General features: G+C 50.7%; 1 protein-coding gene across 6 annotated transcripts in view; it reads right to left on the bottom strand.

Annotated features, from left to right (window-relative positions):
- ASTN2 (astrotactin 2) overlaps positions 1-20,469 on the bottom strand; it is a 340,921-nt gene that overhangs the window by 169,453 nt on the left and 150,999 nt on the right. For all 6 annotated transcript variants that reach the window (XM_065695849.1, XM_065695846.1, XM_065695847.1 and 3 more), the window contains 3 exons: positions 14,602-14,686; positions 14,361-14,435; positions 13,351-13,488 (listed from right to left, as the gene is read on the bottom strand). In XM_065695849.1, coding sequence (XP_065551921.1) covers positions 13,351-13,488; positions 14,361-14,435; positions 14,602-14,686 — 298 coding nt within the window. The remainder of the gene's footprint in view (positions 1-13,350; positions 13,489-14,360; positions 14,436-14,601; positions 14,687-20,469) is intronic.

Genomic DNA, 20,469 nt, shown 5'->3' with positions numbered 1-20,469 from the left:
TGCCACCATGAATCCCAGCATCGGGATCAGGAGGGACCAGGCAGAGCATCCCAACCAATGTGGGTGAGAATATGAGCAAAATATCCCAGGTACTAACTACATTGCGGGGAGAAAATACACCCTTTTACAATGCTTATATTTCATCCTCTACTGCCAGAATGGAGAAACATGCTGGGTTTTTGCATCTGTAATTGGGGAAGAACAGATGGTGAAGGCACAGTTGGAAGTAATACAGCCATTAAAATAATCTATATGGCTTGTAATTCTCCAGCACGTGAGTAAGAGGAGGGCCTGCCTCTGCCTGAGTGCCCACCTGGGCTGAAAAATGGGTGGGGAAAATGGGGCTTTTTGCAGATTTGGGGATATTGAGGTGTTTCGGTGGGTTTGATGGGGTTTATCATTCCCCTCCTCATGAGATGCTCCTCTTGAGGCAAGCTGAGGAGCCAACAGCTGAACCAGAGCTGCTTCCAGTGGGTATTTGACCCCTATGAGGCATGTGGGGCAGATTATACCCCCGAGACATCCAGTTAAAGCAACTGGTAGTTTCACATCTATCTTAACAGATTTAAAGTGATGTAAACAGATGTAAAAAGAGCACAGAAAGTCCCAGGCACTGCAGGCAAGTAGGGGTGACTCTGTGCTCAACACAGATTTCAAATGGGGGTGACAGGAGAAGGAATTACACAAAACCACTCCAACTGATTCGTGAAAATGGAAAATTCCCAGGGCACCGCTCAGGCTTTGCCATCACCTCTATCACTTGCAAATCTCGAGAGCAAGAAAATGCATTATCAGAGTGAGAAAATTGCCCAGGAAAGCCCAGACATTTAGCCAATACATGGAAATGTATGTCCTTGCTCTGCACGGTTTCAGAGAGCTCTGAACCCCCAAACACCCCAGCCATGGCTTTGTTTGGTACCTGGCCTTTGGTCACGCTTTGTGTTGATTCGTTTTTCCTTACAGAGCGCTACAGAAAAGGTTCTATTTCCATACAAAATGAAGAAAATACCTGAAATCTCCAAAAAACACACTGGAAGGAGCAATCCTTTCCCACCCAGACACAGAGGCCTGCATCCCCATCCTGATCTACAGAAGGGAGAAGGAAAGGGAATTACAGCAACAACCCCTGTACCCAAGCACCCCATGCCCCTCAGGCACTGTGCTTCCATTGAGCACCTCCCTGGGCTGGACACAATGATGTTCCCAGCCAAAAACCTCGCCATTGGGCTTAAAACCTTCATTGTGATCACCAAGCAAGTACCTCTCCAAACCCTTCCTCTCCGCCCCGAACACACGGGAGCCGCAGGATGTTACCTTGACAGCTGGCTTTGCTTTATGGAGCTGTAAATACATTTTTTAACAGGCTGGTGGCAAGAAAGATGCGTTTTCAGGCTCAGAACCATCCAAAATTAACTACGATTCATTTCAGAGGGGGTGAAGGGGTGGAGGAAAGCGGAATGCAAGACTGAAACCCACAGAATATGAAAGCCTTGAAAGAAACAACCACAAAGCCCCTGCATAGCTGCCTTCTGGCTCTCGGAAAGAGATTGAAAACCTGAGCAGCATCAGGCTGAAGCAGACATCACAGAGGCCACCCTGGGCCATGCTCATGCTCAGGTAAGACTCTTTCTTATTATTATTTTCCTGGAGACAACCCAGCCTTTGCTAACACAGAGCTCTGTGGCATCACCCACACAATGGGCTCATCTAAACCAAGGAGAGGAGATGCTGGTGCCTGGGGTGACCAGGGGTTCCCACTCTCTCCCTCAGAGGGATCTTGCCCTGAACAACAGCATCTCCCCCTCTTTCAGCATCAACTCCTCTGTGTGTGTTCAGCAGTAGCATTTTTCTCCTTCTTAGTAGCTGGTGCAGTGCTGTGGTTTTGGCTTTGGCCTGAGAACAGCGCTGATAGCAACAACTAAAACATCAGTGTACTAAGTAATGCTTACTCCGATCAAGGACTGTTCAGTCTCATGCTCTGCCAGGAAGGAGGGGCACGGGAAGCCAGAAGGAAGCAGAGACAGGACACCTGATCCAGACTATCCAAAGGGGTATTCCATACCACAGCACACTATGCCCATGATAGAAAGTGAGGGGGGGGGAGTTATCCAGAAGGCGCAGATCACTGCTCGGGTCGGGCTGGGTATCAGCCATTACTGATGCTGAAAGCATCAGCAATGAAATGCTGAAGCAATTGTACTGGGCATCGCTTGTGTTTATTGTTTTTTCTTTTTCCCTTTTAGTTTTATATCCTCTCCCCATGTTATTTCCCTTATCATTATTAGTGTTAGTATTAGTAGCATTACTACTAGTAGTATTAGTAGTAGTAGTTTGCATTATACTTCAGTTACTGGACTGCTCTTATCTCAACCCATGGGATTTACATCCTTTCCATTCTCCTCCCCATCCCTCCAAGAGCAGGGGGGGAAGAAGGGAGCATGCAAGTGGCTGCATGGCTCCGAGTTACCAGCCAGGCTTAAACCACAGCGGTGTGTCAGAGCATTAAGCCTGACTTGCCTTCGTTAGCCCCGGTGCCACTCTGCCACCACCTAATTTGACTAACCCTTTAGTGCCTAATTTAATTACCCCGGCCCACAAAGTGACAGACAGCTGTTAAAAATGGTTATTGCATTATTAATACGCTCCAGTAATTCCCCATTAAAACTATACTGTTACTAATTCCCCCCCCCTTGTATTTCTTCCCTCTTAATTAGTCTATTTAAAACTTTGAAGGAATATTCTCTTTATGGTAAATGGGAGCGTCGAGCAAATTACATTTTTGATGGAATACTTCTGTGATAGGCCAGCAAATAAGAGCGTTGAGTTGTTAATTATCGTCAGAGTTTCACACCATGCCTGCTAATGAGGCAGTCAATCTTCCCTGCCATTCCCAGAATATTAATGGAAGCCCGTTGGTATTGATTTTGTCACGGGGACAAGGCAGGGATCCCTCCCTCTTGGGTGGCTATAGGGAAGGCAAGGAGGGCTCTGTATTGGAGGGGGACACAGGGAGCTTTGGGATGGGCTGAGTCAAGGAGGGTTTGAAGCTGGATGAAGCTCTTGGATATGCCTATAGGCAGTGTCAGCTCCTGTCAGATGCGCTGGTCCCCGTCCCCAGTCTGTGTCTACTTGTGGATTGAAGCGTATCAGATCGACCCCTTATCTTTCTGTGATAAGAGAATTTGGTTGTTGGGTTTAAGGCAAGAGAAACACATGATCTGTCTGGATTTCAGCTGATAACTTCATAGTGATGCAGGGAAATTAGTAAAGTGACCATGGATAAGGATTGACATGAAACTACGAGGTGGCTTAGACACTGTACAAAAGCAGCCTTTCAGCTGCGCTGGAAGATGCAACAGGGAACATTCAGTAACATTTCTCAGGCCCTTTGGGGACTGATCCTATCTGGTATTTGCACTAGTGCTCCTCTTGGAGGATGGAGGAGTCTGGCAGCAAAGTCTGCCCGTGTCAGAGCCAAAGGATGTGAATACTCTAATCATTCAGGCTCCCATTGCCTGTCTCAGAGAGCAAGAGCCAGTCTTATGGGGCCATGCTCAATGCAACCCCCAATGCCAAAGCCATCTGCCTGCAAACAGTGTCTTGGCCAAGTCAGGCTTTAAGAAGGCTTGACTTCATAACAGGGGAACTAAGACAGAGAGGAGCAGTGGTCAGCAAGGAGGTGTCAGGGTCCAGGACCGATGTCCCAACTAACACCATCTCCCCTGGGCATCAAGGAGCTGCACCATCACGTGAGAGCTTGCAGGTACACACATGCCACTAAAAGCTGACACACATATCCCTGCTTCAAAAGCAGGGATGAGCACACACAGAAACTGTTCCACCTGAGCCATGGGGCCAGTTTGAGTGGCAAAGCCCCCCTGCACAAGCACATCCCCCTCTGCCTTCTGCAGCTACATCTGCAAGAGCAAGGAGTCCTTTCAGAGCAGCAGCACTGCTAGCACTGCAGGTGAAGACACACGGAGCAGACATGGACACGCTTATGGTGCTGCTGGAATACGGGCAGGAGGGACCACAGCAGCTCCTGGCAGTGCTGGAGCTGCGGCAGAGGACATGGGACTGACTTTGCCAGGGCCCTGTGGCAACTCTACGTTGCCAACATAGGTCAGAGTCTCACAGCACAGAGGAGAGGTCAGAGCTTTGGGACTTTACTCCAGGTACCTGCTGCAGCTGCTCCAGTTGGGAATAAAGGGGGGGCTGAGATCAAGAGCTTCGTGGTGGATAAACTCCAAGGGGTTTTTCAGGGCATTCCTCTGGGGAGGGAGTACAGAACAGATGCTCCACAGCGTTCCCTTAGGCAGATGAGCCCTAATACACATCAGGGACCTATTACACCTGTAGATCATGTCTGTGTGGATAAACAGCATATTCAACCCTTGAACTCTATCCATTAAGGAGCCCTTTATTAAACCACCCACAACGTTACCATTAGCCCTTTATAAACTACTCAGCTATGGCTCCAACCTGGATCTGAATCCAGCACTTCAGGGCGAACATCTCCAGCTCTGGCCTGTCTGTGTTTGATATGCACTGATTAAAATAAACCAACTAAAAAGGGAATGTAGACTGAACTGAACTGAATAAAGAGACTTCTCACCACAAAAGCTCAGTGCATATTTACACAGTATCCTGCTTTAACTCTCAGCTTCTTCATTTATGTCATTTTAAGCCCTCCGCAGCAGTAGGGAAGTACTATCCGGTGTTTAATTGTCTGTTCTGCTGGGTTCAGCACAGCTCCCAGTGAGCTGCTGCTGGGAGAGAGCCCAGCAGGGATGGACGTGGAGAGGCAGTGACAGGGGACATCCGACACAGAGCCACCAGCCAGGAGGGTGAGCAGCATCAGGGATAATACCCCAGCCTGAGGCAGTTTTGCCTTAAATATAAGGCAAAACAACACTGAGCAACCTGGCTGTGTGATGCTATGAGGAACTGCAGTGCAACAGCCAGATCTCCTGTTTGCAGGAGACATGAACATGTTCTCACTCCAAACCCAGTGCCAGCAGAACTGGACATGCCCCAGTGCAACCGGGGGCTCTTCACCCCATCATGTGCCTCCCCTCCAATGCCTGCTCAATAGCACTCCCATTTCCTCCAGAGAAGGTGAAACATGTGCTATATGGAATATATGAGGGCTGTGTGGTCCATGAACACTGACATCGCCATCCCTCCATCCCTGGATAAGAGAAGCTGCGTGGAGACCTCAGAGCAGTTTCCAGTGTCTGAAAGGGGGTTACATGGATGCTGGACAGGGGCTTTTCATCAGTGACTGCAGTGATAGGGCAAGGGGTGAGGGGATCGGACTGAAACAGCGTAAGTTCAGGTTGGAGATAAGGAAGAAGTTCTGCCCTGGGAGAGCGCTGAGGTGCTGGCACAGGGTGCCCAGAGAAGTGGTTGTGTTCAAGGCCTGGCACATCCCTGTCAGTGTTCAAAGCCAGGTTGGACAGAGCCTTGGGCAACATGGTCAAGTGGAAGGTGTCCCTGCCCATGGCAGGGGCTGGAACTGGATGATCCTAAGGTCTTTTCCAACCCAAACCATTCTATGATTCCCTGCCTGCACCCCTGGCAGCACCAGCGCTGCTCAGCCCCGCCGGAGCCTGCAGCACAGTGTGGCAGCGGGTCCTTAACTGCACCCATCTGCGTTATGATAAAAGGCACTTGGTTGCTGCCAATAGCACCTCATTATATCAAAACCACCGCAGGAAACGTCTAGAGCTGAACTGATTATGGCACAGTAATTCTTCAGGCAGTGAAAGCAGGGCAATTCCCAAGATGGGATTATTTTTTTGCAAGGCTTCACCTAATTTTCTTGATTTTGCTCATTTTTCCCCCCTCCCCGCTCGCTCCCCAGCCCTGCTTCCAAAACTCTCTTTGATTTAGTCCTTCAAAACAAAACTCTGCTTAACACACTCTGGTGTAGTGCTCGGAAAACATCACCACCCACTGGACCTCTGGCTTTAAACAAGGAAAAGTAGGGAAAGCTTTTGCTTTTCACTCTGCTGCCAGAAGTCCCATTTGGGGAGACCAGAAAAAGACCTCGCAGATGCTTATAAACACCTAATGCAGAGAAGAAGCTGAGTAAGCAACAACTAAAGAGATGGAAAGGAGCAATGATGCAAAACCTGGGCAGGGCAGAGGCACAGGGCAGATGATTTGACCGCAGTCTGGTTGCAAAGCACAGAAAGGTGCTGAGCCAACACCAGACAGGAAACGCCATCCCCTGCACTGTGCAACACTGATTTTAAACCATGCACTGAGCATATTGGTGCTTCTAACCTCATTTTGAGCTGTTTTTCCTCCTTTGGTGGTCAGGGGAGCAGAGAGAGCCTGCAGAGCATCCCTCCTGCCTCTGGAAACTGCATGGAGTGAGAAGGACCAGCACAGCATGAGCTGCCTGGAAAGCACTGCACCAACGGCTCTCTTGTCTATCCCAAGGCCAATAGCAGGAATAGAGGGCATTTTGTCCTAATAAATCACCCCAGGAGCTGGGGTGACATCCCGGAATGGAGCAAATCCTGCGGGAGCAGCAGCCGTGGCGGTGGGGCACTGTACCGAGTCCATTGGAGCTGATGGAAACATCACCCCGGTCCCCGCTGCTCAGGAGCAGGAGCTGAAACTAATGAACTTCATTTGTCTTTGGAGAGTGCAGCAGCCCTGGCTTGCGGGTTCAGCAGCTCATGTGGTCGCTGCTGCAGCAGGCAACTGCTTGCCCTGCATGGAAGGTGAATGGGAGCTTTGCCCAGTGGTTGTGTCTGGTTGGCACAGAGCTGACCTCCTTGTCCCTCCACGGGGGGAACAGTGCTCATCTGCAGCAACTTGTCACCCTTCTCTTCCCTTCAGCAATCCCAAAATCCCCATGAAAATAAACTTCTTCCTCAAGAGTCCTTTCCAAGCTTGCAAGGAATGGTGTCTTCTCACGGTGTCCTTAATGCAAAAGGACAAAGCTGCCCTGTTCATGTCCACCTGCATTCCCATTTGAGTGAATTGATCCAATGTTAGGTACAGGAAATGAAAACAACGAAAGAGGAGCAGACCCGGTCCATGCCAGGCAAGTTTTAGGCAAGTGAAATCTCACCAGAAGTGGTTGGTGGATGGTGCTAGCTATTTCCACTAAGCTGCATTAAGAAATAGCTAAAGAAATTAGCATGGGACCACATCCCCAGAGTTGCATAATGAAGCCGAAGGATAGCTGTGCATCCACATGGGACTGGGGCCATTATCCCACCCTATCCTGGAGCATCTCAGGGCCTTAAGGACAAAGTTGCTGAGAGAGGGCAGGGACACTGAGCATCCTTCCCCAGGCCCCACAGTGCTGGCATGACACCGCTGTCTCCAGCCCCACCAAAAGCACCGCAGCCCCCTCCCCAGCACGGAAGGAAGAAGAGGAGGAGAGCAGAAGTTCCCTGTTCCAAGCCTGGCACTGGTCCCCACTGTCCCAGCTGCATGCTGCCACAGAGACAGGGCCAGGAGATGAACCTGGTCCCTTTCCTGCCTGCAGACCTTGTAGTCCCCATCACAGGCAGGAGATGCACACAAAGCAAAGGTAATAAAACTCAAATAGTGAGGGAAAAAATGTAATTGAGGAAAAATAGGAGAGAGAGGCTGTATAAACAGAGGGGCCACGGGGCTGCTCTTTGAACAGGCAGCTACAAAGCATGATCGAGCCGATATTTAACAGAAAGCAAAGGCAGGGACAGCAAAACAAATAACACCATCAAACAAGGATGGGAGAGCTCCTTTCATTGAAGAAAGCCAAGGTTTGATTTTGCTGCCTTGCATCAGCCTTTCAGCTAAGCACACACAGCAGCACAGTGGTTTCAAGTCCCCTCTCCAAGCCCTCTGTGCTCACTGCTTGTCTCAGTGCTGGCAGGATCCTGCTCCAGTGGCTGGCTGGCTGGACACACAGCTACAGCAGCACATCGGGGGCAGACAGAGACCACTGCCGACCCCTTTGTTGTGATGGGAGATCCCAGATACTTTAAAAGAAATCTGGGGATGAGACGGCATCTGTGTATTTGGTGGGCGTTGGGGCTTTCATAATTGTCTCAATAAAAATACAAACAAAATCTGTTCATTCTTTGAGTTGTTTTTCCCTCCTGGGCTCTGAGGCACCGTGATGAGAGGAACAGCAATTGCTCAGCTGCCAAACTTGTAGCTATTGCTCCCTACGATGGATCTGAGAGCCAGGTCCAAATTCACACCCACTGCATCCCTAAGAGGTTTCATCATTCCCTGGGCAGCTCTATGGCCCAGCATTAAGACCTCACAACCGCAGTGGGTTCAGAGCACAGAGAGAGTTAAACTCAGCGTTACCATAGAAGGAGCTATTAACCTATATATATATTTAGGAGGGCTGAAATGTCCCTTGGATCCTAAGCATGAAAAATCACCCACAGCTGGTGATGGACCAGGAAGAGACAAGGTGAGGGCAGGGAGGTCCCTCCAGCCTCCCAGCGGTGCTGGGTGATCCACATTTCAATTCTAACCTACCTTAGATACTCCCTGGGTGATTTCAGCTCAAGATTTCCTTTCCACCCCTATTTCCCCATCATATCACTCACGTAATTCCTCTCATTCCACTGCTCACACCCTTCGGCAGCTGCTACAAGATTCTGTCTCCATTTAGTCACCTCACAGCCAAGTGAGATGCACCTGATGCTTCTTACCTACTCTCATAAATCAAAGTGGGATGCAGGGAGCAGGAAAAATCCCAATAAGCAGTGAGGATGATGCTAAGTTGACAGATGCAGCGCAGGGGCTGATGGCTGCTTCTATGTAAAGCATCTGTCCTTACCCTCCAGAGGATGAGGCCAAAGGCTGCCTTTATCCCAGTGTAAGCACTGCAACCTGCTTCTCCACCACATTTTGCTAGCTGATAGTGTGTTAGGGTGCTAAGAAGCCCACGCCAGAGCAGCAGGGATGTTATCCATGGGGATGACAGTGTCGCTGTGATGTCCAAGGTAATGAATTACTCAGAAATGAGTAAGTTGTGCCTGGTGATGCAACGATCAATTTGCTTCATCTTTGAAGCCATCTATTCATCACTGACTGCCTCCGCTCACAGGCATTTTATTGGCACCAAAACAGCAAGCGCAGGCAGCAACCCAGGTACCCACTGAGGAACAGCCCAAGAAAGGGGCTTCCTCCTGCATTGAGCATCCAGAAATCACAGCCTGGTCTGGTGCAAAGAAAAGGGGGAAAAAAAAGACCAAGTTCAGACAGCATCTCCTGCACTGAATGTCAAGAAGAGTGGGTGATATGTGTCCCCACCAGCAAGGTGCCCCTGGGGACCAGCCCAGCCCAACTCCTGAGCCTCAGTGATGCTCACCTGCAGCAGCATCCATTCTCCTGCACTCCTGCAGATAAGGTGCAGGGCAGATGAGCTCTGCTGCTGCTGCTGCAGTGTGGCCACAGCAAAGCTGCTTCTCTTCTCCTGGCCCAGATTCCCTTTGCCTTTCTCATCCACCTTACTTTTCATCCTCCTTCACTTACAGGCAGCCTCACGCCACCATTCTCAGCACTCACTAGTAAATCATGAGTACCCAAATCACTGCAAAACACTGCAAACCCCTGTAAGACATGGCATGGCCGAGCCAGGCAGAGCCACAGGCAAGGAGCAAAAGCCCAGCTCCTGTTCTCGACAGGAGACAGGATGCATACAGACACAGAAGGAATGCATCTTCAACACTAGACAGGATGCATACGGACACAGAGCTCCGCCACCAAGAGAACTGGAAATGAAGTAACAAACAAATATAAAACCCCATAAAAAAATCCAGTTGATTGTACTTGAGCAAAGAATTCCGAGAGCAAAGGGGCTCACTTGGGAGCAAAACGAAGATGAATCGACAGCGAGTTCAAGAGAATTCATTCTGCCGCTGAACACTTTTCTCTCCATCAGGACATCTCAAAGGCTTGTCAAGCAAAGGCAAGGCTTTTATTTGTTTCTATGGTTGCCATAACGATAGAGCTGTATGTCATGTCAGGCAGCAGCTGAGGCTCGTGCCTCTGATTTATAACTGCTCACCAGGAACTAGCAACTTCGGCAGAGAAGGTGGCACCATGAACCAGGACCAGCATTTGCTACAGCCACTCGCTGCTTCCCAGGTTATCTCTCCTCTCGGTCCCCAGCAGCCAGCTCTGCCCAAAGGGATGCCTCTATTATCCCTTGGAGGGATGCTTCTATTACCCCCTGCAGGGATGCTTTCACTGTCCCCTGCAGGGATGTTCCTATTATCTCCCTGCAGGGATGCTTTTACTATCCCCTGCAGGGATGCTCAGTTCTGGCAGTGGTGGGACCCAGGGATGCAGGTTCTCCCTGTGAGCTGAACAGCATAAACTGCCACAATTATAGTGATTCCTGGTCTCACAGGAAAAGCAGTACCTCCTAAAGGGCCAAAGAGAGGTGGCAAAGAGTCCAGGGAAGGCCAGTGGGATGGATTAAACACCTAACAGCAATTTGTTTAAAATACATATGGATTACTGTGTTTACCACCAGGTTATGGGCAAAATACAGGTAAGGGAGAAGGCAGGAGCAATAAGGAATGGGAAACAAAGAGGGATCTGGAAAACAAGCGAGAAAAGGTGGGAATTGGAGGTATTTCTTGCCCTGGCAGGGGATGTGCAGCTGGGACAAGCTGCCCAGGCTGGGACCTGACCTCCAGCCCAAACCAGAGGCTCCCCAGCATGGGGAGAGCCCTTCAGCACTGCTGGCCAACCTCCTATGAGCAAAGACATCGCCATGAGTGTGGCTGCCATGATCCCAGATGTGTGACGTGATCATCGTGTGGAGAATCAGAGTCCAGGGTCGAGAAGGGGATGCTCTATGGCTACTGATCAATTATACATACAAGTTTCATTGACTCTAAGCACCCTCATGCTTAATTTATGATGCACAGCCCTAAAACCTCCATCACCAAGTTCTGCATGCAAAGTCCCATCCCACTCAAGCCCCAGCACATGCAGGAGCATCCCTGACAGGATGTTTGCAGTAGGCCTTTTGGCTCCTGTCTGTAGGAAGTTTCTCTACTTGGCTGCAGCAGGAGGAGGTATGGACCCTTCATTCCCATCCAATACAGCACTGGTACATGTCATTGCACTGCTCAGCAGTTAAACACACTCAGAACAGCACCATGGAGAACAGCATCCCTCTCCAGGGAGCTGCTGAAAGGCAGAGCCCTACCTGCTCTGCCACAGCATCAAGCACCTTCATAAAAACACAAGACCACGTTTGAACCTTTAACCCTCCGAGCTGTAAAGACTTCATCACTTGTTTTCTCCAAACCAGGCTCGCTGCAATTTCCCTCCATTAAACTCATCAAGACAAGTGACCCTGGTGCCAAGAGGTGTCAGACTAATGAAAGGTCTGGAGGAATGCAGCACACTTGTTATTAGAGACGCAGAAGAAATGCAGGACTGAGCTGCCACCGCGTCATCACAGGACAGCAAACAGGGCACTGGAGGTGCTGAGATGCGGCCGTGTTGAAGCTGGTGTAATGCAGCCCAGGATCTGCCCCTTGACATGGGGATGTGTTAGAGCTCAAGTGCTGCACAAGCTGCCAACATAGAAGGACAGATAATGGGATATCCCTGTGAATAGGCCCTCCCATGAATAGGGATGGCTGTGTTTGGACACCCACGTAATAGCACGTGTTCATCTCCAGTGGTAGGTCTGACATTATGGGGTCATCATCTGGACATCTGAACCACCAAAACTTCTGTATTAATACTCCCTTGAGAAGCTACCAAGAGTTGTCTCAGTCCAGAGAGGATGAAGTGAAGAGGGTGCAAGACAGCTCTTAAAGTACCTTTCTCATTGTGTGAAAGCACAACAGACACAAGCCAACACAATGTCTATGAGCACCAAACACAGCAGCATCCCTGCTCACCACCTGCAGTGGACCTGAACAGGCGGCATCACCCTGATTTCCACTCATCCGAGAGTGCTCGGACCGCAAGCTTACTGCCTGATCCCTGCTTGAGAAGTAGTTTAATTTCTAATGCAGAAATAATAGATTGCTTTTCAGTTTTCACTGTATCTGTGAACCCTTCCATAATTCAACATCAAATATTTAGTATTACGTTTATTAAGGTTTTAATAATTCAGTATCTCCTGTATGTAAGATACAAGAGCCGTGAACTCTTCTCCCTTATTCTACCTGGGTCACTCCAATATTTATACCTGGAGTTCTCAGCTCAGATTCCATTTATGAGGGGAGCAGGCAACAGCCTCCATGCCAGAAACATCCCTCCTCTGCCTGGCATTCATCCATCCCAATCGAGACACAAGGATCAGTGCTAAGACACAATCACCATGCTGGAGCAGAAAACAAGCTTCCCAGTCTCTACTTTTGCTACTTTAAATGAGGATGTGAGGAGGCAAGAAAGAAATAATGTTCTCCTGGCATTTTGGCTTGGAAAATGTTAACATAAAGCAAGGGGACCCATCACCTTCTCATATGGAAAGCAACAGTTTTCCACAGGCAGGAAAAACAACACTCTGAAGGGAGCCAAACTGTGATGGGTATGTACCATCATTCTCTTTCTACAGCACCAACGGGCCCCAGAAACACCCTTGGAAGTGAGGACCACTTGGATGCCAGCCCTGGCTCCACCATAGCTTTTGTAAGCACTTGCTCCAACCATAGCCCTGCCAAGATGATGGGACAGAATGGAAATCCACCATCCCATCACTCTGGGAAAAGACAGAAAGGGCTGAGGGACATAAGGATGCTGCTGGCACCCAGGGAAATGATTCATAATACAGACAAGGATTGGCAGGTCTGGAAATAGTGTCTTGAGTCAATGGGAGAAGGCATTGAGAACGAACGAAGGGAAGGGGGGATCACAGATTCTCCCTGCCACCCAAGTCACATCCTCAATTTAATGAGGGAGAGGGATATACACACTAAATATCTTAGGAATTGAAACCTTGTAGTCGTCTGACCTTGGCTCTTCACAAGCACCACAGCAGACAACGAAGACTTGGATAGATGTGATATACGTATGAGTTTCTGAAAGATGACAGCACCTCCATACTGGTAAATGCATCAATTTAAGCTATCCAATTTGACGTTAGATTCAAGTCACTTCAAAACCGCCTTGCCACAGGTTCATACCAATCTACCTGCCTGGATTGGCAGGATTCAGAGCTATATACACAGGCCTAACCTAGACCCATCAGGACCAAAAGAGCCTGGAGAGCTATCACATCACATTTCTTATTGGAACAAAATTAATCACTTATCATCATGGAAATTGCTGCATCCTCAATAACAATTTAGAGAGCAGTGTAGGCACTCAAGCGTGAGGAAAAAGAGGAACTCTGCTTCCTACCTGACATCTGCTGGGTCTTCTGTCACCAGAACATCTGTCTTGCAGCTGGCGAGAGGATTGATGGAAAGCTCCACAGGGGGCACCACAAAGCTCTTACTGACAGGCAGCCACAGGCCTTGACCCAGACTATAGGTGGACCTATATAAGGACAAATATATATAAGCAGAAATGTGTCATACAGGAACAGAGTGTCCACAGCAAATGGTGGCCACTCTTCTGCATCAGACCACTTGGAAGACACAGCAGCGGTGGCACCATAGTGTAAGTTAGCCATTTGGTCTTGTCCTGGAAGACAAATGAGACAGGCTGAGAGAGCTGGGCTGGTTCAGCCTGGAGAAGGGTCCAGGGAGACCTTAGAGCAGCTTCAGTGCCTAAAAGGGCTATAAGAAACCTGGAGAGGGGATTTGGACAAGGGCCTGTAAGGACAGGACAGGACAGAAAGAAATGGCTGTAAGCTAAAAGAAGGGAGATTTAGGTTAGAATTAAGGCAGAGAGGCTGGTTTAGGGCTGATTCTTCCCTGTGAGGGTGCGGAGGCGCTGGCACAGGGTGCCCAGAGAAGCTGTGGCTGCCCCATCCCTGGCAGTGCTCAAGGCCAGGCTGGACACAGGGGCTTGGAGCAAGCTGCTCCAGTGGAAGGGGTCCCTGCCCGTGGCGGGGGCTGGAGCTGGATGAGCTTTGAGGTCCTTTCCAACACAAACCAGGCTGGGATTCTATGATTCTGTGAACAGCCTAAAGATGTGACAGGGAGAATATGGGAATGATCAAGCTCTTCATTTCAGTACAGGGGGACTTTCTGTGCACATTGTCCTTGCTGTTGCTGTGTCTGGCTATGGGGATGAGAGGGAAACACTTCTCTGTCTGTAGAATATGGACACATATTTCAGGTCTGTCAAATGCAAACGACACTTGTGTCCCCCAGCCAGCATAACAAGACAGAGCCAGGAGTGATCAAGAGGCAGCATCCACTGGGCTGTCCTCACTGGCCAAGCTGAACCTTCCTCGGACTCACCTGAGTATCTTCTCTGGCGCCTGCTCTCCTGTGACCAGGTCGTATCCCCGCTCCAGCGTCGTGTATGGCCATGGCCTGGAAAGCAGAGAGAGAAAGATCAGCCATGGCACATCACTTGGCAAGGGAAGCAGCACAGCCCAGTCCTAGGTCTTTGGGGTCAGTGATGGTGGGGAGGAGAGCTGGGCTCCTCACCAACGTGAGAGCCAGGACAGAGGGAGCACAGCATCCTATCTCCACTCACCCTTCGCTGTGTCCCCAGTCACTGCGCACACACAAGTGGCGATGGACAGGGTCTGGGGCATAACCTTCATGGCAGCTGCACTCTCCTGTAAGAGAAGAGGAGAAGATGAGACCTCTCTGCCCCAGAGGTACATCAGCAACCTGCCCATCTCTGCTTGTTCGCAGCCATTCCTGGTCATTGCCATGGATCTGGAGCACTCTGGACTCTTCCGAAACCTCCAGGAGATGCTGAGGAGGAGATGAGATGTGGAAAGCTGCAAGAAACTGGCGCTCTTCTGGAAACAGGGACGACCCCAAACCATCCTGACCACATCCACCTCCCATCTCCGCTCCTGCCATCTCGCACCAGGACAGCACAACAGGGTCTCCTGTAGCCCAGACTCCCACAAGAGGATGCAAAACCCCCTGACCTCCATCCTCCATGGGCGGCACTCACACCATGCCCCCATCCCACAGCTAAGGGGCTCTCGGCCCCACTCCCCACCACTCTCTGCATGCTGTCTCACCCTGTTACACCTTATTGACAGCAAGAAAAGACATTTCCTGCACCAGAAACCCCATCGTGCTAGGCCCAAATTGATTCCACGTTCCATAGAAATACATAACCCGGAGCAAGAAACAGCAAAATCAAAAGATTAATTGGATTTGCACGTGGAGTTTCTGTTACAAGCTGCTGCTGGTGTTTCCCCCCACCCTTCTCCTCCTCTCCCCATCCTGCCTGATGATGCAGCAGGCTGAGCAGTGAACACCAGCAGCAGTGATGGGGACCTGCAGAGGATGAGTGGGGTACCCCCATCATAGTGGTAATGCAGACTGGCAGGTACCTGTGTGCTCATCAGGATCCTAAGCAAGTTCTTAAAATGCCTCGCAGGGATTACAGTAAAGAGCTTTAGTGTCAGGAGGGAGCGAGAAAGGGGTTCAACTGCTGAGATTTTTAAGGAAGAGATGCCTGGAAAAGGAAAGGCAGCAAAAGAAGAAAAGAAAGGGGGAGTGGGAGAAGAGACAGCTAATGATGTGCTAAAATGCAACAGCACCTTCATGAAATATTCACTGCCTTAAACACGTCTAATATTAAAGATTAAATGTCCTGGGATTTGTCCCAGCGACTTCGAAGCACTGATTTATGATCTGTCAAAAGCTGCTAACCTCATGATTCATAACGGGAGCGGCAGGAACATTGCTCCTCCGAAGGGAAGGAGTTGGGAGAGGGATGGTGGCACTCGCCCTGCTCTGGCTCAGCAGTGCCTGGGGGCTGGGGCGGCCTCGCTGCAGGAAAGCACGGGTTCTAATGGCTCCATCAGTGGCTTTAAAGCCAGGAAAGTTATTTTTTCCTTGGGTGCTTACCACGCAAGTTTCCCCGGCCCTGCTGTGGATCATTAATTCCTGGTGCTCGTTGCATAACAAATATGTGCTCTGCAAACGAGAGACGGCCCAAAGTGCTTGCGAAGCAAAGCCGGAGTCTTGGGGCACCAGCTTGTGCTCAGCTGCTGCGACAGAGATTACAGCAAGGAGGGGAAAACATTAGAGGGGTTAGCACCAAACAGCCCAGTTGCCCAATAACTGGAGGTGCTGGTGGCGAATCCCATTCGCATGGTGCGGGAGGGCTGACTTTGTCTGGCTGTTTGTTTACCGCTCCATCAGTTTGGTGTTGGGAAGAGCAACTCCATCAACCTGCAGAAATATTGATTGTATCGACTCCAATCCCGGAGTTTCAGCAGCCTCGGCTGCTGCTTGAGGCTTTAGTGGGAGCTTGATTTCGAGAGGGCAAACAGTGGCACCAGCTGGGTGCAGGCTGAGAGGTGGGACACTAGGGAGTGCCATCCAGAGCGCAGGTACCAGCCCCTCACCAGGAGGGCTCGGAACCAGCTTTCCACAGGTTTTCCAAGGAGACAGGCACCCCTTTGGCAGAGCTTTAACCATTGGATAGGAAGGCTCCCAACACAGGATCAGATGAGCACTGCAGTCCATTGGAGGAGCTGGGGCTCCATCTCTTCAGGACAGATGGTTTAGGATCTTTTTCTGTATCTAGAACCACAAGCAGGCAATCAGTGGGGTTTCCTGCTGTGCTCTTACAGGTTTCCATGAGCTTTTGCTCTCTCCACAACAGCATCCACCCTCCTTCTCTGGCGTCCTGAGCTACTTGGTTACTTTCAGTCTCTCATCCTCCCTGGGTGCGATGCTGAGCCAGCAAAGCTTATCCCCGTGGACAAAGAAATGCCTTATAAAGCCATTTGAAGTGGGAGGAAAAGGGGTTCCCATACCTCTAATGCCTCTTTAGGGTAAGCATATTTTCTAAAGAGCAGATGCTAAAAGAAACCAAAACCCCAAAAGCCAAAACAACAGCCTCTTTGTTCACAGCTACTAAATCCAACACAGGTGCCCTTATCCGCTCAGCATTGCTCAGGCTAAGTTAGGATTCAGCCTGAGCTTAAGACCAAAATACACTCAAGTAACCACATCTGACAACGGGATGCAGTTTCCACAGGTCCTGCACACGCCTCCGTGCAGTGTTCAGCTACTGCGGGAGGACCTACACACTGCTGTGACGAGCATCCTATTTGTGCAGCCACCAACCCACACCCTGCCCGCAGTACACAGGTGTGTGTGGTCCTTCCTCTTGCTTTGCGTTCATAACACATAAATTGGGTTGGATAATCCAAAAGACGGGATCACTGCTGGCTCAGTTTAAGTGAGAGCAGGTCCCGGTGCTCAGCCCTGGAGGTCCCATGTTATACTTCACTGTGTTATTAAGAAAAGCACTGGGAGGGGGAGAACACCTCTGCTGTTACATAGAGAAGATGCATGAAGCAGGAAATACAACACCAAAGCCCTAGAGAGGCTCAGAGGATGTTATTCATGTGACAAGTGCAGGTACATGGAAGGATGAGGGGAGAGCTGAGGCCACAGGAAGGGAGCAGCACCCACAGCACTGCTCTCCATCCTCCCCTGCTCCCCTTACCTCACACCAAATCTCATCACAGACCATACTGCTATCACTAATCAGAGCCACAGACTAGTGCAGGTTGGAAGGAACCTTAAAGCTCATCCAGCTCCAACCCCCTGTCATAGGCAGGGACACCTTCCACTAGACTAACAGGTAACAAAGAGTCTCTGTGCCAGTTTCTGCTCAACATGGAACCCTTGTCTGAAGCAGCAGGACACATCCCCAGACACAGCAGGCACATCTCACCTGCACCCTCACCCCTGCTGTGCCCTCATCCCACAGAGCCTGGTGGAAGAGACTACTGGCAGCTCAGCTCAAAGTGCCATGCAGAGAAAGGTGCCATGCCATGCAAGGTGACAGGATGCTGCATGGGCAGAAGCTTTGGCCCCGCTGTGCTGCAGGCATCACTCTTGCCCTTAGCTGAGAAGGTGAGAAGGATCCAGAGCCTCACCTGGAGAAACTGGGCAAGCTAAGGACACATCAACCTGGTTTCTGCATGTGGACATCTTCCTCTGTTTCTGAACAAAGGGCTTCTCACATTGCCCGTTGGCTTCATCAGCATCCACAGCTCAAGGCTGCTCCACGCTGAAGCTCTCTCATGCCTGAAGGAGGCGAATCTAACACAAGCTACATACGAGCTCCTCACCTCCAGTGGCACAGCCATGGTGCAAAGCCAACAGTGCAGAGGAACAGAGCCCTCCAGCTCCTGCTGCCTCCTGACCAGCACAGCTCGAGGCTTTAGCTCGTTACATCTAAGCTGAACCATCCTTCCATGTCACCCACTGCACCATGCTCCTGACAGGGTCTCCTGCTGCACCCACAGCCTCCCTGGCTGCCCCTGTGCCCAGGGCTGTGGGATGAACCACCAGGCTAACCCTGTTATCCTCGTTAGGGCAGAGATGATCCCTGATGATAAGATCCCTGCAAGATCCCCCTAATCCACCCTCCCAGCAGGATGCTCCCAGGGTCCCTGTGTTCCCAGGGAAGCTGCTCTGTGCTGCCATTGGCATTTTTATTCAGGGAGTTAGAGGGGCTTTGGCAGTGATGGAGCAAACCTGTGGCTTAGCCTACTGCTAGCCCCAGTGGTGGCCGTGATTCCCTCCTCCACAGCAGCATCTCTGCATTCACCCTCATTCCAGAAGGACGCTCTGCTGTGCCAGGGCCATGTCCCAGCCACAAAGGCACCATGGTGGGGCCAAATCCAGGGGCTGCGGGGCTACAAACACACACCTTTAGACCTGTAGATGCACTGCACGTACACAATCACACCTGCCTCTCCCACCTGAAATGATGCTCAGCATCCTCAGCAGAGCACTCCCATTGCCAGCAAGCCAGAAAGCTGCAGTATCACATCCCTGCCACCTTTGGCTCTGCAGCCCAGCTGGGTTGTCCTCCCTGCAGAGCCCCCATCCCATCCCAACACCACCTCTTGCTTCTCCTCCCTCCACGCACCACAGCACGGGAGGAACAAGGGTCTGCAGAGGCAGCAAGCCAGCGCCAGGCATTTGTCAGTGAACAGAGGCAGCCGTTGAGCACAGCCCTGACTGCACCAGTGTTCACAGAGGGGCTGCAGCACAAAGCCCCTCTCTTCTGGGTGAGTGCGGAGCCATCTCCAGGGTTACCAGCCTGCCCGGAGCTGCATCCCTCCTCCTTCCTTGCTGCAGGGATGCAAAGCTTTCCCCCAGTCAGCAGCTCAAGCTGCATGGTCTGAATCCTGGCCACCAGCTCGGTGCTTGGCAAGGACCATGTCCCCTGTCACCACTACCCTGGAGTCTCCATGGGGGCAGAGAGGACATGGATGCTCCCATGCTGGCCTCATGGACTGTCTCCTGCCACCACACAGGACACTGCATATCTGCTGTGTCCCTCCCAAAGTGGTGGCAATGCCCTGAGCACCGGCTGTGTGACAAACGCCACCAATAGAACACCACAAATCCCATCCCTCCAATGGCCATGACCACCAACCTCCCATAATGAAGCTGTCAAGGCCTCAGGGTCTTGTCTGCATCTGGAGGAAACCCTGCATTGATTTATCCTTTGCAAAAGGTTCTTAAGCTCCTGGAGGAGAAACTGCCTCTTCATTCAGCATCCACCAAGAGTGTGATGTGGATGAATCCAACCTCATGTCCTTCAGCCATGTAAAGCCCACGCTGTGACCTCATGGGCATCTCACAGAGGCTGTCCTTCCTCATGCTGGAGCCTCAGTGCAAAAGGAGGCTGCAGGGCTCCCACCAGGGCATGGTATAGTCCAGTGGTCCTCAACGCTGTCTCCAAACCACATGCAATACTGCCTTGGCCCATCTCCTTCCCTGCCTACAGCAAGTCCCATGCAGGCAGATCTGGCTGCATCCAGATCTATGATAACCCATGGGAAGGTGCCACGGGCCCCCCAAAGAGGCACCTCCTCCTGAGGGATGGTCACAAGGGATAAGCAAACTCCAAGAACTACACAAGAGATCTCAGCCACCAAGTCCTCCCCCAGGCAGGAGATTTTCTGCTTAAAATCTGTATAAAGAACAATAAAACATCCAGGTATCTGCTGGGCTGTGAGTGCAGCATCTCATGCTCCGGTACCTGAGCCAGTGGGTGCCTTGGTGCTGATCCCCTGGGAGGAGCAGCTCCCAGCAGCATGATGACAAGGCTGAGATCACCAGGGATAGAACAAGACACATCTGCACAAGGGTTGGCACCAGGCTTTCCATCAACAGAGGGCTGGAGGCGAGGAAAGTTAAAAACCCCACAACAAAACCCTTCCTAAGGAGTTTGCTGTGCCCCTGTGATATGGCAGAGCAAGGGCCCCTTTTCAGAAGGGCGTAAGTTGGCAATTAAGCACAGGCAAAGATGAACAAGGGTCTTAATAGTCCATGGAATTCCCAACTTTAATGAGCAAGTGAAGCATCTTCAGAGAGCTGCTCCTTCAGTCAG

The sequence above is a fragment of the Lathamus discolor genome, chromosome 15 (assembly GCF_037157495.1).
Source record: "Lathamus discolor isolate bLatDis1 chromosome 15, bLatDis1.hap1, whole genome shotgun sequence".
Taxonomy (NCBI): domain Eukaryota; kingdom Metazoa; phylum Chordata; class Aves; order Psittaciformes; family Psittacidae; genus Lathamus; species Lathamus discolor.
The sequence above is the reverse complement of the archived record's forward strand: the minus strand, read 5'-3'. Positions and strand labels throughout refer to the sequence as shown.